General features: G+C 40.8%; 1 protein-coding gene across 3 annotated transcripts in view; it reads left to right on the top strand.

Moving 5' to 3' along the window:
- The window catches only part of TBC1D9 (TBC1 domain family member 9), a 137,822-nt gene that overhangs the window by 74,876 nt on the left and 36,481 nt on the right, over positions 1 to 26,465 (top strand). For all 3 annotated transcript variants that reach the window (XM_028848781.2, XM_078002298.1, XM_078002299.1), the window contains 10 exons: positions 3,175 to 3,403; positions 3,810 to 4,071; positions 5,910 to 6,117; positions 12,779 to 12,985; positions 13,900 to 14,070; positions 14,626 to 14,776; positions 21,345 to 21,559; positions 23,407 to 23,524; positions 25,343 to 25,628; positions 25,930 to 26,059. In XM_028848781.2, the coding sequence (XP_028704614.2) occupies positions 3,175 to 3,403; positions 3,810 to 4,071; positions 5,910 to 6,117; positions 12,779 to 12,985; positions 13,900 to 14,070; positions 14,626 to 14,776; positions 21,345 to 21,559; positions 23,407 to 23,524; positions 25,343 to 25,628; positions 25,930 to 26,059 (1,977 nt within the window). The remainder of the gene's footprint in view (positions 1 to 3,174; positions 3,404 to 3,809; positions 4,072 to 5,909; positions 6,118 to 12,778; positions 12,986 to 13,899; positions 14,071 to 14,625; positions 14,777 to 21,344; positions 21,560 to 23,406; positions 23,525 to 25,342; positions 25,629 to 25,929; positions 26,060 to 26,465) is intronic.

Below are 26,465 nucleotides of genomic sequence, written 5' to 3'. Positions count from 1 at the left end.
GTGTGTTTGCCAACTGCGAAGGGCATTTTTCATCCCTCTTCCCTTCTGAGTTGACTTCTCCTTCCCACCCACAGGTCCCATGCCCTCATGCTGCCTTCGGTTGTCTGAATTTCTTAAAGTAACACTACCGATGCCTGTTTGTCCCTAGAATAGTCAGGGTCCAAAATTGAGCTCCCTCCTGGCCTTCATTGAGCTTAATGTCTTTGTTCTCTTGGTGGAGTGATATCAATAGTAATTAGAGGAAAATATCCTTATTTTAGATATTTTTCCAGGGAAACACACTGCTACTTCTATTGCTATCCTTAATGCCCTCCAGTATAACCGAGGAATAGAAGTTAGCAACTTGGTACCTAATTTCTCAGGCATTGCTAACTCCAAAACAATTTTAGATTTAGAAATCTACGACACTGGATTATACAATAAAGACTAAGATATGGCCCCTTAAGGTATCTTTTAATTTGGAAAAACAACATGGATTCATTTAATAATTGTGAACATCTTTTAGGTGCTAGATATTGGTGATTAAAATGATCAAGACACTCTTTTTATCTCTGGAATTCATATTTAGTGGTAGAAGGACACATAAACACGCTATTTTTCTGCCAGCTTGTAAATTAAGACAGCATAGACGTGAGAATGCTTAGAACCCATTTGGAATTGGGCTGGTTTCACAGGGAAGGTGGTATTTATGCTGGACCTGGAAAGGTTGACTTGGGAAGGTTGAGAGCAGATTTTATGGGTTAAGATTCAGTGCAGACTTCTTTTCTCTTTCACTGAGAGCCTGTGGAAGATTTTAAGGTGGGAATGCTATAGTCAGATCTCTGTTTCAGAAAAGTGGCCATATGAAGTAAATTAGAGTGTGGAGAGTATTGTCAGGATGCCATTTGAGAAGCTATTATATAGTAATTCCTGGACTGTGTAGAGGGACTTTGGGATGGTTTTCTTAGAATAGGATGAAGACTTGTCTTGGGGCTGTGCTTGCATAATAAGCCCACCATTTGCTGTTACAGTTGTTGTTTACTAAGTAAACAACATGTTTGCTAAGTAAAATTTCTCCTTTCTGTAAATTACCCGTCAATGTTCTTTTGCATATTTAAATTTGTATTGAACATCTGATATAATAGGATTTTCCAAAGTCATAAGAAGCTGTTGCCTAGAACTGGAATGACTTATTTTATATTATGTGAAACCTGTAGAAAGACCTGTAGAACCTGGGAAGGAGCTATTCTATCCTTTTTTTTTTTTTTTTTTGAGACGGAGTCTCGCTCTGTCACCCAGTCTGGAGTGCAGTGGCCGGATCTCAGCTCACTGCAAGCTCCGCCTCCTGGGTTCACGCCATTCTCCTGCCTCAGCCTCCCGAGTAGCTGGGACTACAGGCGCCGGCCACCTCACCCGGCTAGTTTTTTGTATTTTTTAGTAGAGACAGGGTTTCACCATGTTAGTCAGGATGGTCTCGATCTCCTGACCTCGTGATCCACCCGTCTCGGCCTCCCAAAGTGCTGGGATTACAGGCTTGAGCCACCGCGCCCGGCCTATTCTATCCTTTTAACTAAAATTGAGCAGTGACAGAGATTACAGAAGACTGAAGCCCTTTCTCCTGCCATCCACTCGGCAGCATCACAACTACTAGCAACAGGGTAAAAGGTCTGCAGTGGAAATAAGACTCAGGAAATGATTTCAATACATAATGCAGAGAGAAGCAACATCATGTGGGGGGAAAAGAATGATAGTTGAGAAAAGGCTCACAGGAGACTTTGGGACTTGGTAGGATTCATAAAACAGAACAGTCTGATTCCAGATTTTAGGCATGTAGAATGGGAGGACCACAGGCAGGAAGGTGGGAAAGTACAGAAATGACATGTTCAGGCCCCAAGGGTGCCTCAGGCTGGCTGGAGCACAGTTCCTAATGGGACATTTGGGTCAGATGTAGTACAATGAGAAAAAGTTGCAGCATTGGTTGGATCCAAAAATGTACATGGATTTAGGCTACTCTGGGCACATTGCCTGTGGGTTACTCTGCTTCACAAGGAGCAGCCAGTCTGCAATAAAAATTAAAATTAAAACATTAAAACAAACAAAGTGTAATGACCTAGATTTTCAGACTTTATACTGGTTGTGGTTGGAAACCGCTCAGGATTTTGGTGGTCAAATCCATTTTAGGAAGACAAATTTTTAGGGAGCATCAAGGATGCACTAGAAGCTTTAAGAGCCGAAAAGCAGGAATTCTAGGTATGAGGAGGCAATTGCAATTTTCTGTCCTTAGGCTACAGAGGGCTTAGTCATGTCAATGAGAATCTGAGAAGTTGGCCAAGGCTACACAGCTACAGAGTGATGCAGTGGGAACACGAACCCAAGACTTACATGCTCTAAAGATCATGCATTTTCAGTTCTACCTTGAGATCAGAGAAAATGAAGATGAGGCGGGAGGGATTTGAGGATTACAAAGTCAAAGGTGGATTTCAAGGGAATATTTTCTGTCAAGATATATGTAGAAGCCAATTTTCAGGGAATTACAGACGAACTAGGTAACAGTGAAATGGCTTCTCAAGTTATTATAATGATTGAATGGTAGATTAACCTGGTCACTTGCTAGGCAGATGTTTCATTTCCTGTGTAACTGTCCAAAAATCCTGTGTCTAATATAATTTTTGCTCTCATATCTACCCCTTTTCTGCTCAGATGATTACTTGTTTTTCCGTATAGGCTCCCCAGTGTTATTCATGGCCCTGAGACAGTGAGTGTGGAGCTGAGTGTCAGTTAGTGACGTGTTTGGTCTTTCTTTCCTCGCTTGCTCATTCATGATGAATTTTTATCGATCTTGGAGAAAGGCAGAAGTTGACTTTTGAGACAACTCTACCATAATAAGCTCAGTAAAAACACTAGGACTAGCAAAATCTTTGTATCTCTTCATTTGTAAAGTAAAACTATAGGCTTCATTCCTAGTAAACTTAACAAAATTAGCACCAATAAAAGTATAATAAAATCTATATTATGTGAAAATATTTTAGTACACAAATACTACTTGTTAATTGGCTTAGAATTTGGGGGTTGCCATTGAAGAGCATTCCTCATTTTTTTTTTTAATTCTAGCCTTAGAAATGTTTTCTTCTGGAATATGTACATCTCTAGTCGTATTAATACCCGTTGTGTGCTTTGTGTTTTGTCCCTTATTAGGGCATCATTGCAGAATACAACAAAATCAATGATGTAAAGGAAGATGATGACACGGAGAAGTTTAAAGAAGCCATTGTGAAATTTCACAGGCTGTTTGGGATGCCGGAGGAAGAGAAACTTGTCAACTATTACTCTTGCAGCTACTGGAAGGGGAAGGTCCCCCGTCAGGGCTGGATGTACCTCAGCATTAACCACCTTTGCTTTTATTCTTTTCTTATGGGAAGGGAAGGTAAGTCATCTCAAATTTCAGTAGGAAACTTTGGAAAGTCTACTGAGGTTTGCCCTGAACTCATAAACTGCATCAAAATATCAGAAATAAATCTATAGTTATAACTAAGTCAATACTAATTTTTTTTTACTACTTAAGTGAATTTAATTATTTTTCAGTTCAAAATGGTCACTAAGTAATAAAGATTCACTAAAGGTGTAATTAATTAAGTAGACCTGGATTAAATCTATAATTCTGACCTCAGAATTCACATGGCTCAGATTTACCTCTTAAACAAGCAAAACAAATACGGTATTATAAATTCAAAGGAGTTCAGTGGGATGGGGGAGTGGGGTTGTGAGACTGTAGTATCTTGAAAGGATTTTCAGGAATCAGATGTTGACCCAGGTTTGTTCCTTGTGCTCAGCAAAACTGGTCATCCGGTGGGTAGACATCACTCAACTCGAGAAGAATGCCACCCTGCTTCTGCCTGATGTGATCAAAGTGAGCACACGGTCCAGTGAGCATTTCTTCTCTGTATTCCTCAACATCAACGAGACCTTCAAGTTAATGGAGCAGCTCGCCAACATAGCCATGAGGCAACTCTTAGACAACGAGGGATTTGAACAAGATAGATCCCTGCCCAAACTCAAAAGGAAATCTCCTAAAAAAGTGTCTGCTCTAAAACGGTGTGTGATGGAGACCTTGAGTCTTCCAGACTTTAGAAATGAGAAACTCACCCATTCATTTATTCAGTGTAATCTTTTCTGATCAACTTCAAGGGTTCTGAATACTTTTCTGTGTATAGATACAAAACTAAAAAAGACTAGCTGAGGTGCTCCAGTTCAGAAAGTGAGACAGACATGACCTGCTCCAACACAAGGCAGCAGGCACTCTTCTGGTCCTATGAACAGAGTGCTGTGGGTGTACACATGGGGAGTGTTAGCCTCAGCCCAGGTGGGGAAGAGTGTGTAAGAAAGGCCTCTCACTGGAGGGTGCTTTGAGCTGGGCTCTGAAGAGGTGATAGAAGTTACCTGTGCAGGTACATATCCATACCTGGATATTTCAGCCAGAGGGAAGATGATGATGGGGGAAGCACAAGGGAAAACACAGAGCGAAGTAACTTTGTCACATGGCTAGGAGGTGGCAGGGCATGGGATGAGGAGAGGCTGCAGAGAAGCCTCAAAGTCTGAATGTGAGAGCAGAGCTAGAGAGAGGGTGATAGAAAGTTGATGCCCTGTGTGCCTGGAATTACCCTTCGTCAACACAGGGAATGAGAGAAGGAAGAGCATGTCCAAGGGATACTATAGGTCAGTTTTGATTATGTTGAATTGAGGTGCCTGTAGCTCATCTAATTGGAGATCAGTCCAGTAAGATATACGAAATTGGAAATCATTGATGTACATTTGGTAGTTGAAATCTGACCAGAGTTCTTTGTAATAGATGTCCTTGGTGATTTGAGACATGTTTCAAAAGAGCAGTGTAAGATAGATGCTGCTACTGCAGCGGATCAAATAAAAAAAGACAAGGAAGGGGAATTAGGCAAATACAGACTTCTTTTTCAAGAAATTCAGTGGTAAAGGAGGGGAGGATTGCTTTTTTTTTTAGAATGAAAAAGATTGGACATAGAATCAAATGAAGGAGGCAGATGAGAAGAGTATTTTGGTGAGGGTAGGTGTGGGGACAGGAAGGGACATAGAGATAAAGCTGTAAGAAAATTGATAATTTAAAAAGTGATATTTTGTAGAGAAAGCATGGAAAGGATGTTTGTGTGTCCTGATATACTACCTCTTCCTTTGGAACAGAGAGGAAGTAACAGTAGGTGAGGATGGAGGTGATTTTGGAGACAGAAGGGAGGGAATTGGAGGGAACTTCTGCATCATGGCCCTTTGCTCTATGAAGTCAGAAAGTAGACCATCAAGAGCCTGATGTCAGGTAGAAACTTGAGGGGAGAGGTTTAAATAACTGACTTGATAAGCAAGAACAAAGAACTCATTAGAGACAAGATACTAGTTAACAGAAGACCCAGCTAAGGTCAGAAGCCATAGTTGCCCAAGGTGAGTTGTTTCTGTGTCTTTTCATGCAGTTTTGTTACTGATCTGGGGTGAACAGTGAGGCCCGGTGGATTCATATGGCTGGTTTGCATTCTCATTAGGTCTTAAAAGATAAGGTCCCCCGACAAAGTGCTTGGGTAAGAGGAAATGCAGTGACCTCTTTAGAATGTATTGCATTTCTTTAGAAAGAGGAGGAGTTTCCTGTTGAGGCTTATTTTTGCTATGATTGTTTAACATTTACAGACATTGATGGTAAGTGACTATGCAAGGGGCTGAAATATGGTAAGATAATTTTATGATGCTTTTGGGTCATTAGGTTGGGGTTAACTCCAGTATAAAGAAAGCTGAGAAGGTGGGGATGAGCCTAGCAAGATTGAGTAGGGGAATAATGGGCTGGGGGAACTTCCACTGCTGCATAATTTAGAAGGTATGGAAACATTTTTCTTATGTGAATAATAATTATTGCTTTCTAGTGATCTTGATGCCAGGGCAAAGAGTGAGAGATACCGTGCACTTTTCCGGCTTCCCAAAGATGAAAAATTAGATGGCCACACAGACTGCACCCTCTGGACTCCATTTAACAAAATGCACATTTTGGGGCAGATGTTTGTGTCCACAAATTACATCTGTTTTACCAGCAAGGAGGAGAACTTATGTAGCCTCATTATCCCTCTCCGTGAGGTAAGTATCTGATAAAAATTGATATTTTAAGTTTCATTTGTAATACTTTTCTGGGTGAACCAGGAGTAATTTTCCACCAACAATTGGTTGGCTTTTGAACACAGGAGAATGTTCGTGTGTCTTTGGTGGCAGCTGCACTCTTTATCATTTGTTGTCACTGCTGTGACTCTGGGACCTATGAGATCTCTTCTTCCAGAAGCAGCGTGGAGTTTTTTAATGTAGGTTTTGTTTTTATTTTATTTTATTAGAGATAGTCTCACTCTGTCACCCAGGCTGGAGAGCAGTGGCATGATCTCAGCTCACTGCAACCTCCACCCCCCAGGTTCAAGTGATTCTCCTGCCTCAGCCTCCTGAGTAGCTGGAATTGCAGGCGCCTGCCACCATGCCCAGCTAATTTTTGTATTTTTAGTAGAGACAGAGTTTCACCATGTTGGACAGGCTGGTCTCGAACCCCTGGCCTCAGGTGATCCACTCACCTTGGCCTCCCAAAGTGCTGGGATTACAAACATGAGCCACTGTGCCTGGCCTAAATGTAGGTTTTATTACAATTCAGACTTGATGAGGCCAGCAATCAGGGGGTGAGTGCTGTAGAAATAGCTTGTTTTATACACAGATCCCGAGAGGCAAGGGCATGCCACACTATGTGCTGGGCCACACGTGGAAGCACCATGGTCAGAGGAGGCAAGAGGGAAAGAAAATGTGGGCAAGATCCTTTATGGGATTTCAAGGGAAGAAATGGGCCACACCGAGTAAACAGGCTTAGGCTTGGATAGTTGGAACGATTTTGGTGGGCTCTGGGGCATAGGGGATGTCCCTAATTGTCCCTGGGTTAAAAAGGGCAGGGAAATAGTAGTCTTGAGTGTGAGCATTCAGTAAAGGAAGTGGTTGAGGTGTGGGCTCCAGGTTGGTTGATTTGCTTTGAAAGCAATTTTCTAGAAATTGGCTAGCTCTGGGAAGGGTAATCCCTCCATGGTCAGCAAGGCTCCCAAGATATCAAAGCATCAAATATAGAAACTAGGAAACGTGTTTACTGTACCTGGCTCACAGTCTGAGGGCGCCCTGGTCTAAAGGAGACAGTCTAGGTTGTGAGTCAGAAAGCCATATGTTTGTTCGGCTCTGCTCCGCTGATTTCCTGTGTTAGAACCATCGTGCTGCTGCTCACAATGGTAGCTCCCTGAGTCCATCCCAGGTCTTCTGAATCTGTATCTCTGCAAGCTTTAATAAATTTACAGGCCAATTCTTATGCACAGTAAAGTCTAAGAAACATTATTATCGTTCTGGGGTGGAGGTGGGTTCCATCCTAACTCCAGGATGATAGCTTACTCTGGTACTTGTCTGGAAGCTTTGCCATGAGGCTTGCAGTTGACAAAGACCCCAGGTTAGGCTATCAGAGAAAGGACAATGCAGGGGCCAGCAGCCCTGCAGTTTCTAACCTGACCTCTTCCAACCTACCCTGGTCCTTTAGGGAAGCTAAGGTGGCCGGAAGCTTTGGATATTTGATCAGGATTGTCCCCTTGCTCACATCCCTTTAGCAAAGGATTCAGGTTTCTCTCTGCCTTCTTTTTCTTTTTCTTTTTTTTAATGAGGTGTAGTTTCTTCTTATTTTCTTGTTTTAAGAGTAATATGTCTTTATCCCAGAATTTGTAAAAGCACAGACAAATAAAAAGAAAAAAGTCCCCCCTAGTTCCACTATTCAGAGAAGACCACTGTTAACATTCTATTACACAGCTTTCTAGTTTTTCCTCTGCATTGCTGTGTATATGTCATTTCCGTAATTTAGAGGTAAAACTTTATAGGGAATTTTTATTTTTACTTATTTCCTTTAACATTGAGTATATCTTAAAGTATCCTTCAAATCATTAAATATTCTTCTATAGGCCAGATGTGATGGCTCATACCTGTAATCCCAGAACTTTGAGAAGCCGGGGCAGGAGGACTGCTTGAGGCCGGGAGTTCAAAGACCAGCCTAGGCAACATAGCAAGGTCCCATCTCTACAAAAAATTAAAACTTTTAAAAAAGTAGCTGGGGATGGTGTATGCCTGTAATCTCAGCTACTCATAGGACTAAGGCAGGAGGCTCATTTGAGCCTAGGAGTTGTCTAGTCTGTGTAATAGAGCAAGGCCCCCTATCTCTTAAAAAAATTACATTGTAGAAGAATATATATACATACAAATATTTATATATTTATATAAAATGTATATATATATTTAATCTTTTATTTTTTAGAGATAAGGTCTTGCTCTGTCACCCAGGCTGGAATGCAGTACTTGGATCATAGCTCACTGTGACCTCAAACTCCTGGGCTCAAGTGTTCGTCCCACTTCAGCCTCCCAAGTAGCTAGGACTATAGGCACACATCACCATCCCCAGCTACTACTGAATGAATACATAATTTATTCATTCAGTTACTTATGATTGGACCTTTTCGTTGCTACTAGTTTTCTCCCAAACATAGATATAATTTTCCTTAAGTTATAAATTGCAAACAGAAGTCAAACTGTGAATCAGAAAGAATGAAAAATGTTAGGCAACTGACAAATCTAGTTCTCCTTATCATAAGGTCAACTAACTGGAGTTATAACACATTTGAGGCCAAGATATGTTGTGGGTAAATTCTGACAGGAAAAATGTAACAGTTTTACATTTGACTGTGAAATGTATTTTGTAAGTTTTTCTACCAAATTTACCTTCTTTTTTTGTTTGTTTGAGATGGAGTCTCGCTCTGTCGCCCAGGCTGGAGTGCAAGCGCAATCTTGGCTCACTGCAAGCTCTGCCTCCAGGGTTCACGCCATTCTCCTGCCACAGCCTCCCAAGTAGCTGGGACTACAGGCACCTGCCACCACGCCCGGTTAATTTTTTGTATTTTTAGTAGAGACGGGGTTTTTCACCATGTTAGCCAGGATGGTCTCGATCTCCTGACCTTGTGATCCACCCACCTCGGCCTCCCAAAGTGCTGGGACTACAGGCGTGAGCCACCGCGCCCGGCCCAAATTTACCTTCTTAGTAGTTTTTGCTATAGGATGTTACTAAACATAATTTTCTTCACCTAATTCTGAATGTAATTTTCTTCATCAAGTGCTACCCAAATGTAGTAAAGCAGCATTACCTGTACTGGCTAGGGAAACCAATTCTGGGATTAAGAATACCATGAATGTGCTATTTATGACCTGAATGAGTCATCACTCTAAGTTTATCCAAAGGGAAATGAGGAGCAGAAAGGGTCTGGAAGCCGCTATGAAGACATCTGCTGTCCTGCTGGTCCTTCTGGTCACCACCCCCAGGGTGTTGGAGCCAGCTTGCTCTGTTTACGTTTTAGTGTGATTTAGAATACACTGGTGAAATCTTGGAGGAATTGAGAGAAGGGTGATTAATATTCTCACCCTCTCTTCTGCTTGCTAGTTTTCTCTAGTAGAGCAGAGATAATAATAAATATGACTATATTTCAGGGTAAACCAGAAGAGAGGCAATCTGCAGAGGTAGAATTTAGAAATCAAGCTTGTTGTGGTTGGAAGACGCAGCTTTAAAGAAGCACTCAGTGAGACAGCAGTGCCTTTTCTTTGAACTGATGACTCTGAGATGTATTAATGGTAGAGCCCCACCCCAACTAACGGAAGAAGCAAAAGACTTAATGTAATTTTTATTACCTTTAGGTAACAATAGTGTCAGAAGAGCAATGGGGGCGTCTCCACCATCCACGTGGGGTCTGAGTGGAGAGTGCCCTCCACGTGAGCTGGGTACCTTTCAGAATCAAGTCAGGCTGCTTGACATCCCTGGGAACATTACATCCTACACGGAATGTCCACTTTTAGGATTGTGTAGACCGAGAATTGTTTCACTTAATTTTTTTAAATAAATCAGCTGAAATATTGACTGAAGGTTTTTGTTTTGTTTTGTTTTTTTGAGACAGTCTCGCTCTGTCGCCCAGGCTGGAGTGCAGTGGCGCAATCTCAGCTCACTGCAAGCTCCGCCTCCCGGGTTCACGCCATTCTCCTGCCTCAGCCTCCCGAGTGGCTGGGACTACAGGCACCTGCCACCACGCCCGGCTAATTTTTTTGTATTTTTAGTAGAGACGGGGTTTCACCATGTTAGCCAGGATGGTCTCCATCTCCTGACCTCGTGATCCACCCGCCTTAGCCTCCCAAAATGCTGGGATTACAGGCATGAGCCACTGCGCCCCGCCAGCTGGAGGTTTTTAACATTCTACATACTGATTTTAGGTAGACCCAGTCAACAGATGCTAAGCATTTATCCAGGATCATGTTGCTATAGATTTTGAAGAAATTACTGAGCCAGCAAGAGAAGGAATTTTTTTTTTTTTTTTTTTTTTTTTGATACAGGGTCTCACACAGTCATCCAAGCTGGAGTGCAGTGGCACAATCTTGGCTCACTGCAGCCTCCTCTTCCACCTCCTGGGATCAAACGATTCTCCTGCCTCAGCCAGCTGAGTAGCTGGAATTACGGGCATGTGCCACCACTCATGGCTAATTTTTGTATTTTTAGTAGAGACGGGATTGCATCATGTTGGCCAGGCTGGTCTTGAACTCCTCAGCTCAAGTGATCTGACCGCTTAGGCCTCCCAAAGTGCTGGGATTACAGGCGTGAGCCACGTGTCCGGCCTTTGTTTTCATTCAAAAATTACTCTCTGGTATTCCATATTAAACATCAAGACTTGATTAAGTTGCAGTCTTTTATGACTCAAATTGGTCATGAAAATATGTCTCATTATATTGTAGAACACTCGGATGTAACTGTTCTCCTTTCCTGGTGGCGGGGAGCTTTTATGATAGAGTTCTGCCAGAATTCATTTATCAGTGAGAAACATTTTGTAAGCCGTGTGAGCATTTATGTGTTTTATGTGGGAGCTTTGTTGTTGCTGTATACATGCTCCAGCTAGACGAAGGAATTTTTCACTTTGACTTTATCAAGATTCACATAGCTATCTGCGTTTTAGACACATAATTTAACCTTTCATCTCCTTGGCATTTTCCATTTATCCCAGACACCTCATGACCAAAAGAGCTGGTAAAAATTTGATGTGAGAAGAGGGGCTTTTGTGGATTTTTAAAAAATGAGTATTCTTTAATACATGCGTTAAGTGTTATGGGAAAATTCTTTTCATGAAAAGGAGGTATTTCCCTCTGTTATCTAGCATTTTTTTCATTAGAAAGAAAATCCTTATGTACAACTTCAGGTGTCTCAGAAGATTCCTTTAATATATATTTTAATATTCTATAATGTATGTTTAATATATAATGTATATTATATGTCATATATTAATATGTATATTTAATATAGATATTAAGGAAATCTTGTATATACTCTAACATATATATTCTGAAAACAGAAGTCAGATGCTACACTTTTTCCCTCTATGGACCCCAAGCAGACCTGTTTTTTTAGGCATGCAAGAGTTTTTAGACAACTTCAACAGGTTACTTAGTCTTCAGTAGGGAAAACGTTTCTAAAGTTGTGCTTTGGAGGAAAAATATTTCACATGAAAATGCTGATGAACAGCTTAAAATTTAACCTGTCTAGACTGCTTGCAGGCAGAAATGAAGAAGGGGAAAAAAATCTTAGCTTTAAGTATATTGTCAGAGCTGCTGCAAGTAAACCATTTTTCTAGTGCTTGTCTTGAGATTTGTTTTCTAATGTGCTAAAGAGAAAAGTTTTAATGCATTTATCCCAGTTTCCAGTTGATGAAAATCCTATTATAAATCACCCATATATATGTCTTCAGTTTAGAGCCAAAACAGATGTCTTCCTTTCCTTTCATTTCCCCAATGTGGTAGGCACACACATGTGCACATGCGCACACACACGGTCTGGTAGTTCAGATAGGGTTGCAATTAAGCTGTTTACATTCTTTACATGTCTGTTCAGAACAGAACCTTTAAAACTTTGCAGTGGTCAAAGGTGAAGGATGAAAAGCCCTGGAGTCTAAATGAAACATTTGAAGGATTGGTGGTGTTTTGAAAACCATTCCAACATTAAGCTTGGCAAAAGGAACCAGTATCCTCGGTTGTTTTCTGTCTCTTATGGCTGATGAAGCAGCTAGGAGCCTTCTCTCTTATAGCTCCATGAAATTTTAATGAAAATCAAATAATTCCTTTATAGCAAGGTTTCTCAACCTGGGAGCTATTGACATTTTGGGACAGGCTTTCTCTGGGGTGGAGTGGGATGGCAGGGGCTGTCCTGCGTACAGTAGGATGGGGGTGGAGTGGGATGGCAGGGGCTGTCCTGCCTACCGTAGGATGGGGGTAGAGTGGGATGGCAGGGGCTGTCCTATGTACTGTAGGATGTTTAGCAGCATCCCTGGGACTCTACTACCAGATGCCAGTAGTTTCCCTCCACTTGTGACAACCCAGAATGCCTCCAGATGTTGTCAGATGTCTCCTGAGAGGAAAAGAGTCCCAGTTTTGAACCACTGATTTGGAAAAACCAGCAAGACAATTCCAGTTTCTACAATAAGCTCCAGTTTGATTGTTTTGAACTGTTTTATTTTACTGGAACAGAGTCAAAGAGTCTCAGTTTTGCCTCAGTAAAATATAGGTGGTTCCTACAGAACAATGAAAGTGCCACCTTCCTCCTTTAGTGCTGCTCATAGGCTGCTGTTGGGTAATTCTTGGAAAATAATGCTCTTTGTTTCCCACTTCTTTTCAGGTGACAATTGTAGAAAAGGCAGACAGCTCCAGTGTGCTCCCCAGTCCCTTATCCATCAGCACCCGAAACAGGATGACCTTCCTATTTGCCAACTTGAAAGATAGAGACTTTCTAGTGCAAAGGATCTCAGATTTCCTACAACAGACTACTTCCAAAATATATTCTGACAAGGAGTTTGCAGGAAGCTACAACAGTTCAGATGATGAGGTCTGTGGAAGACACCTGAAAGCATTTTTGGTTTATCCTCTTCCTGTGCCCAAGTGTGTTCACTTCCTTGCCCATTTTGTTTGATCTTCCAGCTTTGCGTCCGATGCCCAGAGTGATATCTCAGCAATATCTCATTTAAATCTCAAGGACTTTGTATTTGGGGTCATAGATTTGGAAAGAACCTTACAGAGCACCTGGAATAACACTTTTATTTTATCCTTGAAGAAATTCTTAAGTAATCTGTTCTAGTTACATAGCAAGTGACTTGGGTCCATATAGTGACATTGTTCAGAATGGTATAGAAGTCACTAAATAAAGTCTCAAACCTGAAGTACAAATCATTATGATGATTTTATTATGATAAAATATATATTGGGTCCCTGTGGAATTCTTCCCTGGACCAACATTCAGGAAAACTGGAGGCCTGAAAAGACAGGCGACTAGCTGAATGGTTAGAGGAAGTTACTGGCAGATAAAACATGTTTTGAAGGTGGTAAGCTCACACATAACATCCTTGTCTCTGTTCACCTGCCTCAAGCTTATATGGGCATTTTTGAGGCACCAGAAACTCAATGGGGTGATGAGGCAGCCATAGCTGCTGATTCAACCATGACATGCTTTGCATACATGCAAATCAGACAAACAAATGGGCAAGCACTTTGTTGCGAATATACATCTAAAACATGAAGATTCAGAAACCTGTTGTGAGCATTGAAGTGCTGCAACCCGGGACCCAGCCACCTGTCTAATCCCTGCCAGAATGATGGCTGGCTGCTTTTCTCCTATTTCTTCACATAACAAGAAACATTATGGGAAAAAATGATGGAGCTTTTGATAACCATACAGAAGACACTGAAGAAGTAGGTTATATTGCCCATGTCCTCCCAATGTCTTGTTCCTCTCTGTGTTGACAGGTGTACTCTCGACCCAGCAGCCTCGTCTCCTCCAGCCCCCAGAGAAGCACGAGCTCTGATGCTGATGGAGAGCGTCAGTTTAACCTAAATGGCAACAGCGTCCCCACAGCCACACAGACCCTGATGACCATGTATCGGCGGCGGTCTCCCGAGGAGTTCAACCCGAAATTGGTGGGTGCCTCTCACTTTTCCATGAAACTTTGTAGATTTGAACAATGCCACTAACACTATTTTTCACTATAAGTAAATTCACACATGCCTGTGTAAATGGAGATTTTCCTATTAAGCAGATTTTTGTCTAAATATAAGTTTCACAGTGGCTTCCTGGAAGGAGGTGAGTTACAGAGGGTGCCGGTGACTTCTTTTGGTCTTGTTTGGTTTTTCACTCTTGCTTAAGTTAAACCAACAAATAAATACCTGATTTCTCAGCCCATATTAGAACATCATTAACTTACCTTCACTTGGGGGTGTAGACATAAAACCATAAATACAATCTCAGGTAAGTAGGATTCTGACTCTGGGCCCAAAAGCTTTGTGGCAGAGTTGCAGGCCATGATAGATGTGTAAAATTAGAGAACTCCAGAAAATCTGACTTCCTTTTTCTCATGAGTTCTTTCTGGAACTTGTCACTCCATTCAGCAGGGAACATGTTCTGACCTTCCATCACTCTTCTCTTACCATCCTCAGGGTACTTTGGATGTCGTAATGTTTCATTATCCCTTTCAGGCCAAAGAGTTTCTGAAAGAGCAAGCCTGGAAGATTCACTTTGCTGAGTATGGGCAAGGGATCTGCATGTACCGCACAGAGAAAACGCGGGAGCTGGTGTTGAAGGGCATCCCGGAGAGTATGCGTGGGGAGCTCTGGCTGCTGCTGTCAGGTACGGCCGCTGGGCTGGGAGTGCTGGCGTCAGAGTCTGTGGGACTCCACGCCAGGGCCTCTCTGTGCCTTCAGTCATGCCTCAGGGGTTCTTTCAAATATGCATTCCCCAGTTGAAAGCTACGTCATGTTTCCTCACCAGAGTATTGAAGTCCCTCAATTATTGTTCCCTTTATAAAATTATAGGGCCCATAGGAAGCAGACCAAATGTTGAAGCCACCATCCTTCGAGTCTTTGTAAGTACTTCCGTTTCTTCAGTCAGGCTATTTAGGAATAAAGGAGAACCTGAAGTAAAAGAGCAGAATACTTTGTGACTTGGATAGTTCTTTTTTCCTTTCCCAGCTACGTCAACTTCATTGAGAATGTTTAAGTGTGACACATCCTCAGAGCAGTCATCAAGTGGGGAAGTGGGAGGAAAGAAATGAGAGGAATGAAAAGGCCCAGGTGTTTGATTTTTGCCACCTCCTGAAGTCTTTGGTCATCACTGGAACCATAAAGTTGAGGCCAGAGTCTGCACTGGAAATAAAAGCCTACTCAGATCATACCTTGTACTTCAAGCCAGAGATGCCAGGAAGGACAGAAGGGGACACATCCATGGACCAGTGGTGAAGAGGCATCCATCTTTATTGGTCCACAGAACTGGCTCTTGTGCCTGTCCATCATTCTGTCACATCAGATCTTTGAGCCCTGCTACAGAAACCAGAGATCCTTCAGGCTAAGCCCACACTGCTTCCTCCCATCCGAAGCACTGAGTGTGTCTCGGGGATCTTTAGTGTCTCAGACATCAGAGCACTCCTTAGTTTCACTAACTTTACTTTCACATGTAAATCAGTTGCTCTATCTAGATTGAAGCCTGAAATATAATCATTCTAAATAGGCTTATGTGAATATTTTTATTTGAACCTAAGATGGTCTGACACAAATGCTGTTATTAAAAGCTTTTATTCTTAGAAAGTGATATTAAAATTAATAATTACCAGACTCACAGGAAAGCCTTTAAAGAAACCTATAGCTCTTTGTAAAAGTAGATGTAAATGCCCATAATGAGATGTATAAATGTCTCAGAAATAGGAACATATAATCCTGAAAAATAATTGGTTTTGTCTATTTCATGTAAAACTAGTTTGTTCTATATTTATTTAATACATGTCTTATTTTTCATTTTTCTTTCCTTCTTTCTTTTTGTAGAAATAGACATCTTGCTGTGTTGCCCAGGCTGGTCTCAAACTTGTAGGCTCAATCAATCCCCTACCTCAGCCTCCCAAAGTGCTGGGATGACAGTCATAAGCCACTGTGCCTGGCCTCATTTTCCCTAAGTAGACCAGCCATAGCTCCTCATTTAGAAACCTAAATTTGAGTCAACTCATCTCTAATTATAATTCAAACCCAAGAAGATCATTACCATCCAGTCTTCTCTTGTCTTCCCTGTGTTTGGTGAACTAGTCACCTTGACAACCAGATTCACATCACTGACAGAGTAAACAGAGTTCCATTTTCATCTTCCTTGTTCAAATTAGAAGTTATTTATAGCTGTGTTTTAAGTGAAAATGAAACTCAAGACGAGTACTGGGAAACTAGTATATACAACAATAGTACACAGCCCTATCTCAGAGATAATGTTGAGAGTTAGACCCAGCGTTTCCTTTAATGGCAGCGTTTCCTTTAATGGCAGCCCTCTTTTGGGGCGATAACTGAGCCCGTATTTCCACATCCAGGAATGGGGTTCGCCTGAGGGCCAGCCTGTCATGAAGAGAGCACAGCTCCAGGCCAGAGCCCAACTTGGGTCTCACCTGCTCCCTGTGACCCTTAGGGCGATGGCCTCATGACCTGAATTCTGTACCCACTGACATGAAATGCAGGTGAGATGACAAGAAATCACAGTATCTCTCCCACAACAACAGAGCAAAAGCCAGCGTTATGTCCCTGTCAGCTGGGTTGACTTTTCCAGGGCAAGCGTGAGTGGTGAGGCCAGCTCTCTCAGTGACCGTCAGAGACAAGGCCTGGGCCAGTCCAGGAATCTTGGGACTCCAATTTTCTGAATTATGAAATGTGAGTGTATACCCTGTCAATATATATATCATTTATATATTTTTATGATATCTTTATTGAGATACAATTCACAACTTACCAGTTAAGGTGTACAATTCAGTGGCCTTTTTTTTAGTATATTCACAGAATTGTACAATGATCACAATTATAGAACATTTGTCATCTCCCAAAAATACCCCATACCTTTTATCCATTTAGAAAATAGATATAAACTGTTTGGAAATACAGACTGGTAGTTCCATTCCCCTGAAGCCCCCTCCCAGCCCCAGGCAACCACCAGACTACTTTCTGTTGCTAGATATTTTGTATAAATGGAATCATATGTAGTTTTTTGTGACTGGTTTCTTTCACATAGCATACTGTGTTCAAGGTTCCATCATGCTGTAGCATGTATCAGCATTTCATTCCTTTTTATGGCCAAATATTATATCATTGTATGGATATACTACACTTTGTTCATTCGTTTTTCAGTTGATAAACATTTAGGTTGTTTCTACTTTGTGGTTCCTATGAATAATGCTGCTATGAATATTCATCTACGTGTTTTTGTGTGGGCTGGGCACAATGGCCCATGCCTGTAATCCCAGCACTTTGCGAGGCCAAGGCGGGAGGATCACTTGAGCCCAGGAGTTTGAGACCAACCCAGGCAACATAGTGAGACCCCATCTCTACAAAACAAATTTTTTTAAAACTAGCTGGGTGTGGTGGCATGCACATGGAGTCCCAGCTACTCAAGAATCTGAGATGGGAGGATCGTTTGAGCCTGGGAGGTTGAGGCTGCAGTGAGCCGTGATCAGACCTCTGCACCCCAGCTTGGGTAACTCAGCAAGACCCTCTCTCAAAAAATAAAATACAGATTTAAAATTTAGAAAATTAGAAAGTTTAAAATTTTTTTAAATACAGGTTTTTGTATGGACACCTGCTTCTATTTCTCTTGAATGTATGAATGAAGTGGAATTTCTGGTTCATATGGTAACTCTATGTTTAACCTTTTAAACGTTAAACATTATTTTGATTTGCATTCTCCTGAAGGATAATGATGTTGAGCATTTTTTCATGCACTTACTGACCACTTCTATATCTTCTTTGTAGAAATATGTACTCAGATCCTTTGCCTGCTCTTAATTGGGTTATCTTTTCATTATTGAGTTGTAAAAGTTTTAAACATATTTGAGATACAAATTGATTATCAGATTTTTTCTAAAAAATGCTCCCATTCTGTGCATTGTCTTTTCACTGTCTTGTGGTATCCTTCGAAGCACAAAAAAATTTAATTTTAATGAAATAACAATTTGTGTATTTTTTCTTTTGTCCTCTGCTCTCATGACATGAAGATTTACACCTATACTTTCTTCTAAGAGTTTATGGTTTTAGCTCTTACAGTTAGGTCATTTTGAGTTAATTTTTTTTTTTTTTTTTTTCTGGAGACTGAGTCTCACTCTGTCGCCCAGGCTGGAGTGCAATGGCATGATCTCGGCTCACTGAAACCTCCATCTCCCGGTTCAAGTGATTCTCCTGCTTCAGCCTCCTGAGTAGCTGGGATTACAGGCATGCACCACCATGCCTGGCTAATTTTTGTATTTTTAGTAGAGACGGGGTTTCACCATGTTCGTCAGGCTGGTCTCAAACTCCTGACCTCGTCGTGATACACCCGCCTAGGCCTCCCAAAGTGCTGAGATTACAGGCATAAGCCACTGCACCCGACCTTGAGTTAATTTTTTATGTGGTGTGAGATGAAGGTGATAGTCTAATTCATTCTTTTCCGTATGAGTATCCAGTTGTCCTAGCACCGTTTGTTGAAAATACTATTCTTTCCCCCATTGAATTATCTTAGCACCCTTGTTAAAAATTAATAGACCTTAAATATTAGGATTTATTTCTGGACTCTTAAATCTAGTCCATTGATCTGTATGTCTGTCTTTATGCCAGTACTTCACTGTCTTGCTTACTGTAGCTTTGCAGTAAGTTAAAATTGGGAAGTGTGAGTCCTCCAATTTTCTTGTTCTTTTTTGAGTCTCTTGAAGTTGCATATGAATTTTAGGACCAGCTAGCCAATTTTTGCAAAAAGGACAGCTGGGATTTTGATAGGTATTGTGTTGAATCTGTAGATCAATTTGGGAGTTTTTCTATCTTAACAACATTAAGTCTTCCAACCCATAAACACAGAATGTCTTTTATTTAAGTCTTTGTCAATTTCTTTGAGCAATATTTTTAGTTTGCCGTGTGCAACTCTTACATGTGTTTTGTTATATTTATTCCGAAATATTTTATTCTTTTTGATGCTATAGTAAAGGGAATTCTTTTCTTACTTTCATTTTCAGATTATTCATTGCTAGCCTATAGGTTTTGTGTATTGATCTTGTATCCTGAAGCCTTCATGAACTCATTCATTTTTTCCAGCATTGTTGAGGTATAATTGACAAATACAAATTATATATATTTAAGGTGTATTAATTTGACGATTTGATATACATTGTGAAATGATTACTGTAATCAAGCTAATTTAACATACCTATTACCTCACATTGTTACTATGTTTTTTCTTTTTGTCTTTTTTTCTTGTTTTTTTTTTTGGTGGGGAGAGTTTGGTGAGAGAATACTTAAGATCTACCCTCTAGCAAATTTCAAGTGTACAATACAGTATTACATGAGATCTTCAGAACATTTTCATTTCTTATAACTGAAGCTCTATACCCTTTAACCAACATCTCTCCATTTTCCCCCTTCCTTAGCTCCTGGTAATCACCATTCTACTCTCTGTTTCTATGAGTTTGACTATATTAGATTCCATATATAACTGAGAACATGTATTACTTGTCTTTCTGTGCCTGGTTTATTTCACTTAACATAATGTCCTCCGGGTTCAACCACGTTATCAAAAATGACAGAACTTCCCCTCTTATAGGCTGAATATAGTATCCCATTTTGTATATATGCCCCATTTTCTTTATCCATTCATCTCTTAATGGGCATTTAGATTGTTTCTATATCTTGGCTATTGTGAAAATGCTGCAATAAACATGGGAGTGCAGATATTTCTTCAGGATACTGATTTCACTTGTTTTGGATATATGCTTAGAGTGGGATTACTGGACCATAAGGTAGCTCTATTTTTAGTTTAGGGAGTGTCTATACTGTTTTCTATAATGGCTGTAGCAATTTACATTCCCACCACAGCGTACAAGGGTTCCCTTTTTCTCCACATCCTTGCCAACACTTGTTATCTTTTGTCTTTTTGATCATAGCCATTCTGACAGGTATGAGGTGGTATTTCATTGTAGTTTTGATTTGCATGTCCCTGATGATTAGTGATGTTGAGCACTTTAAAATCACCTGTTGGTGATTTGTATACCTTCTTTTGAGAACTGTCTATTCATTTCCTTTGCCCAATTTTAAATCAGGTTGTTTGGTTTAGACTATTGAGTTCTGTGAATTCCTTATATATTTTGTATATTGACCCCTTATCAGACATATGGTTTGCAGATATTTTCTGCCATTAAGTTGCTTTTTGATTGCTTCCTTTGCTGTGCAGAGCTTTTTAGTTTGATGCCATCCCACTTGTCTGATTTTTGCTTTTGCTGCCTGTGCTATTGGTGTCACATCCAAAAAATAATTGCCATATCAGTGTCAAGAAGCATTTTCTCTCTATATTTTCTTCTACCAGTTTTATGGTTTCAGGAACTGTGTTAAAACTTTAATCCATTTTGCATTAATTTTGGTACATGGTATAAAAAAAAGGGTTCATTTTCATTCTTCTGCATGTGAATATTCAGTCTTCCCAACAGTAATGTAATTAAAATTTAGATTGAGAAGTAGATACTTGCATATAGGGTTTTTCTGTCTTAAAGAATCTTAAAGTGTAAGTATCTCAAGTGGATGAGGTTCAGTATAACTCTCCATCCTCATCCCCACCACCCAAGGAACTTCCATCACTAATGATGACTCACCACTGCTAGGAATACTCTTACCACTCTCTGCAATTTGAAAAACCCACCAAGTATCTCCACCTTCTCCTCGATACGGCTGTTAAACCCTTCAGAACTAACAGGTTAGCAGGCAGTTTTCAAACTTATTTGGAGAGGCAGACCCTCCTTTTTCAAGTGAAATCTTAATGAAAACCACAATAAAATAAAAGCAAAGCTGCTGGGGTTGAAGAGAGCAATGAGAAGGTGAAGCCTCAGCCTGGCTTGTGATGATGACCTCCCCACCTGTGTTCCTAAGCGGTCCCTTGGGACTGTCTGTGGGCGTTCCGCGGTGCATGGTTTTGTAGCTTGGGACCCTCTACCTTAGGAAAGTTTTTAAGTAGCCAGCCTACTATGGAACTGAAAGAGGGAAGGAGGCCACAGGAAAATTCACCCGTCTAGCCACGATTGCAACATACCACATCTGTGATTTCACCTTCTCTTGCAAGTTTCCTTTGAGAGGTAGGGAAGTAAAGCGGTTCAATCGTAAGCTGTAGTTGCAAACCAAAGGGCAGAGTGCTCACATTTTTGATATTGTATCTGTTGGATATATCTCAGGTGCCATCAATGAAAAGGCCACACATCCTGGGTACTATGAAGACTTAGTGGAGAAGTCCATGGGGAAGTATAATCTCGCCACAGAGGAGATTGAGAGGGATTTACACCGCTCCCTTCCAGAACACCCAGCTTTTCAGAATGAAATGGGCATTGCCGCACTAAGGAGAGTCTTAACAGCTTATGCTTTTCGAAATCCCAACATAGGGTATTGCCAGGTAAATGTCACAGGTGGTTTATGCTAAAAAATAAAATAAAATTTCTATTTATTTGCCAACACATAGTGGGAAGGAAGGTTTACGGTTAACAGAACTATGACTTCACCAGGCCCTCTCAACCCTGGCACTGTTGACACTCTGGACTGGTTAATTCTTTGTTGTATGGGCTGTTCTGTTCTTTGTAGGATGTTTAGTAACATCGCTGGCCCCTACCCACTAGATGCTGGTAGAAAATCCCCAGTTGTAACAACCAAAAATGTCTCTAGATACTACCAAGTGTCTGAGAGGCAGAATCATCCTGGGTTGAGAACCACTGCACTGAGCGGAGGAGCCCTTTCTGGATTCACCACTGTCTAGCTAGGTGACCTGGAGAAGATCCTTCTGATCACTCTCTGCCTCAACCCTCATCCCACCCTGGAGTAAGAGAGAGCATCCTGAGCACCAGGCCTGTCACTGTGGTTCGCCACAGTGTTCCTCCTTTGCATCCTCTTAAGTAATAATGTCCTTAAATAGAGCTTTTATATGCTAGGGTTATGTCTTAATACACACTAAAATAAATGCTTAACTTAGTATTAAGAAAGGTGCCCACATACCAACAAAAGTCATCTCTTGTACTGGTATAGATGCCAAAATTTGGGAAGCTCCAAAATAACGTGACCTTAGAATCAAAGGCTATATCGTCATAGAGGCCTTCCCTGACAATCCAGCAAAAGCTAAAAGAGGCTGAACTCCTACTTCAACACGCAAGTGCACGTGCATGCACATGTTAGTCTCCCTCTACTGCATTAGTTTACCTTTTTATAACTTTCAATTTAAATAACCCCCCACACAGACTAGTTAACCTTTTCATCTTTGTTTTATCTGACACCAGCATTTAGGACCTGCAAGATATCACCACTGTGTCCCTCATCTTCCAATACCTAGTCCAGAGCCTGTTACAAGGTAGACCCCTAAAAAACCTATCTCCACTGAACTGGCAGGGACCATCATCATGTACTAGGATCAGCAGGTTAATTCTCAAGTGGAATTTCCATGATGATATCACTTGGGAACAAAATGAGTAAGACTTACAAGAAAGAGCCTATTAAACCAAAATACCTTTTTTGAAATTATATTGTAGAAGCCTGATGAACAGTTACTGGTTTCTAGGAGATCAAAAGCATAGGAGGTAATTGGCCTCTAATATAATGAAGTTCATATTTATCTTTTAATCTTCCTCTTTTTAATTAAGAAGACTATTAAAGTAGTTGGGTCTAGAGTGGTTATGAGGTATCTGATAATATCTTTTAATAAAGTACAGTTACTTTAGAATTTAAATCACTCTCAGTTATCACTACCATCTCTCTCCAGATGGAAATGTTGGGTGAGGACTCCAAGTCTGAAAGATTTCATTGTTCTCTGAGGAAAGCCTGGAGCCATGTGTACCTGATTATAGAAACCATTATGGAAAGTTACAAAGGAAATGTTTACCTCACTGAATTAAGAACATTGAGAGATTTTAGCAGGTTAAAAGCTTTGTGAAATAGCCTTTGGGCAAATTTTTGGAATAGGGGTTTGCCAGTAGGAGTTCAGGGCTCTGTCTGGTGAATATTGGTGCTGAGGAAGACTCTGCACACTTACTGGTTCAAGGACTCAGGATTTTACATTTTTAAAGGGTCATAAAACAAAACTCAGAAGAATATGTGACAAGAGACTGTGTACAGCCTCCAAAGCCTAAACATGTTTATCTGGCCTTTCACAGAAAAGGTTTGCCAGCCCCTGTGAGAATAACTGAGTAATTTTAATATGCTAACAGAATTTCTTATATTTTAAACTGTATTTGTTGACATCCTCTTTCACTTTTTTAGGCCATGAATATTGTCACTTCAGTGCTGCTGCTTTATGCCAAAGAGGAGGAAGCTTTCTGGCTGCTCGTGGCTCTGTGTGAGCGCATGCTCCCAGATTACTACAACACCAGAGTTGTGGGTAGGTGGGGATGCATTTAACATTTCAACCTATGTCTTGTCAAAAAGATGTTTTTAGAGAAGTACCAGCCGGAACACTATTTCTGGTCACCATAAGCCAGAAGAGTTTCAGACTACTCCAGTTTTTCAAAATGGAAATGAGAGAGGTTGAATAAATATAGGTTGTGTACAAAGGAGCCCCATGGAGTTTAAGGGACTACACACATATCACTGCTCCAGAAATTATTTTAGAAAATATTTGATGTGTGTGTCACTCTGACATGTGAGAGCTACACGAGGTATACATACCATCAACACAAAGAGATTTGATAAGAAAATTAATAAAGAGGATGGGAACCTATGAAATACAGAGGTATTCCCCAAAAAAAAAAAAAAAAGGCTATCTGGGGTGGAAAAAATATAGAGGTTTATTGAAAACTAGGTTTCTAAGGTATTTTTCAGGACTGGTTTTATTGCAGAGCAAACACCTGTTTTGAGGATTTAAATTATTGCTGTAACTCCTTGTAATTCTGTCAAATGTCAGTGATTCATTTTAGCAGGACAAGCTTTTCATTGCTAGGGTCATACAGTATATTGTTTATGCTTCTCACTTGCGTTCTTTCTATATTTCTAAACATTTGCACATGAATTTGATTATTGAAAATATTATCAAAAATGTCCTTAAGTTGATCATGAATGTGTACAACAGGAATGCTTTTAAGTTTTAAAAAAAGTAATTTTTTAAAAAAATGATTAATATATGGGCACCACGCATCCAGAAGTGTGATTTTTTTTTTTTTTTTTTTTTTTTTGAGACCATCTCGCTCTATCGCCCAGGCTGGAGTGCAGTGGCGTGAACTTGGCTCACTGCAACCTCTGCCTCCCGGGTTCAAGCGATTCTCCTGCCTCAGTCCCTGAGTAGCTGGGACTATACAGACTCCTGCCACCATGCCTGGCTAATTTTTGTATTTTCAGTAGAGACAGGGTTTCACCATGTTAGCCAGGCTGGCCTTGAACTCCTGACCTCAGGTGATCTAGCTGCCTCAGCCTCCCAAAGTGCTGGGATTATTATTATTAATATTATTTTGATAAACGAAAGTTTGCCAGCTAAGCTGCTTAGATGTACATTTGGAACTGTAGTCATGTGATGATGTTCTGGCTGATGACGGACTGCATATACAACAGATGTCCCATTAGATTATAATACTGTATATTTACTGTTTCATTTCTATGTTTTGATACACAACTATTTACCATTATGTTATAGTTGCCTACAGTATTTAGTACAGTAATGTACTATACAGGTTTGGAGCCTAGGAGCAATAGGCTATGCCATATAGCCTAGGTGTGTAGTAAGGCTCTACCACCTAGGTTTGTGTGAGTACTTTCTAAGATGTTGACATGACAAATTCACCTGACAACCCATTTCTCAGAACATGTCTCCATTGTTAAGGGATGCATGACTATACATGGATGTACATTTCATGCCAAACCAAACATTATGTTGCCAACACAATAACTAATTGTATGTCATGAAAACTTTATAAACTGGCTTTCTTAACAACCCTTATAATTGTCATGTGATTGTTCTTTTTTGGAAGGGAAAACGGGGCAGGAAGAGCCCCGAAAAAGAAGATGCAGCCAGAACCAATCTGGTGACTGAGCTGTGTTGACAACTTGGTCTAGTAACAGTCACAGCAGAACAGTTAGCAGAAAGGAACAGAGTCCTGTGCTAGCAGTCATTGTGAACTGGATTATTAGTCAAGTTGTTTGAATGGATTCTTTAGTTACACTGTGTAGTTGGCTAAGCTGTGCCTTTTTGTGTACCTCGCTGCCACAGGTGCACTGGTGGACCAAGGTGTCTTTGAGGAGCTAGCACGAGACTACGTCCCACAGCTGTATGACTGCATGCAAGACCTGGGCGTGATTTCTACCATCTCCCTGTCTTGGTTCCTCACACTATTTCTCAGTGTGATGCCTTTTGAGAGTGCAGTTGTGGTTGTTGACTGTTTCTTCTATGAAGGAATTAAAGTGATATTCCAGTTGGCCCTAGCTGTGCTGGATGCAAATGTGGACAAACTGTTGAACTGCAAGGATGATGGGGAGGCCATGACCGTTTTGGGAAGGTATCGTACTAAGCCTCACTTTGAAAACCACCTCCGGTTTTCTTCCTCTTGCTTTCTCTTCATTTCATGAGTCTTAACTGATTTGATGGTGGTCATAATACCCGCTTCTTCCTGTGGCTGATGATTTATTTTCATATGCTTTTTCTTTAGAAATTAACAGAATTTCTTTCTCTCTTTCCATCTTTAAAGAAACTCTAGTCCTTTGTTTTAAAATGTAGAACTTGCAGAAAACGATTGGAGAATTATAATGGGAGGATTCCAGTTTCTTCTCCCTGTGACTTCTGATGCATTCTTCTTCCAGGTATTTAGACAGTGTGACCAATAAAGACAGCACATTGCCTCCCATTCCTCACCTCCACTCCTTGCTCAGCGATGATGTGGAACCTTACCCTGAGGTAGACATCTTCAGACTCATCAGAACTTCCTACGAGGTAGGTCTTGTTTCCTAGCTGAGCAGAGCTTGACCATGCATTCCACACTTCCATTGCTGCCTGTTTTGTGCTGATGTAACAGAATACCACAGACTGGGCAAAGAACAAATATTTATTTCTCAATTCTAGACTTTGGGACACCCCAAATCAAGGCATTGGCAGGTTAGGGCCTGGACTTTCTGCTTCCAAGATGGCACCTTGCATGTGGTGTCCTCTGGAGGGGAGGAATACCACGTCTTCACTAGCAGAAGAGAGAGAACCCACGCTCATAAGACCTTTTTATAGTGACGTTAATCCATTTGTGAAGGCAGAGTCTTCATGACCTAAATGTTGCAGGTGATTGGCAACTATCTGAGACTGGTATCATGTGGACAGTAGGAAGAATTTACCAAGGCAGTTGTAAGTA

This window comes from Macaca mulatta, chromosome 5, assembly GCF_049350105.2.
Source record: "Macaca mulatta isolate MMU2019108-1 chromosome 5, T2T-MMU8v2.0, whole genome shotgun sequence".
NCBI classification, from domain to species: Eukaryota; Metazoa; Chordata; class Mammalia; order Primates; family Cercopithecidae; genus Macaca; species Macaca mulatta.
This window is presented reverse-complemented; position numbering and strand designations above follow the sequence as displayed.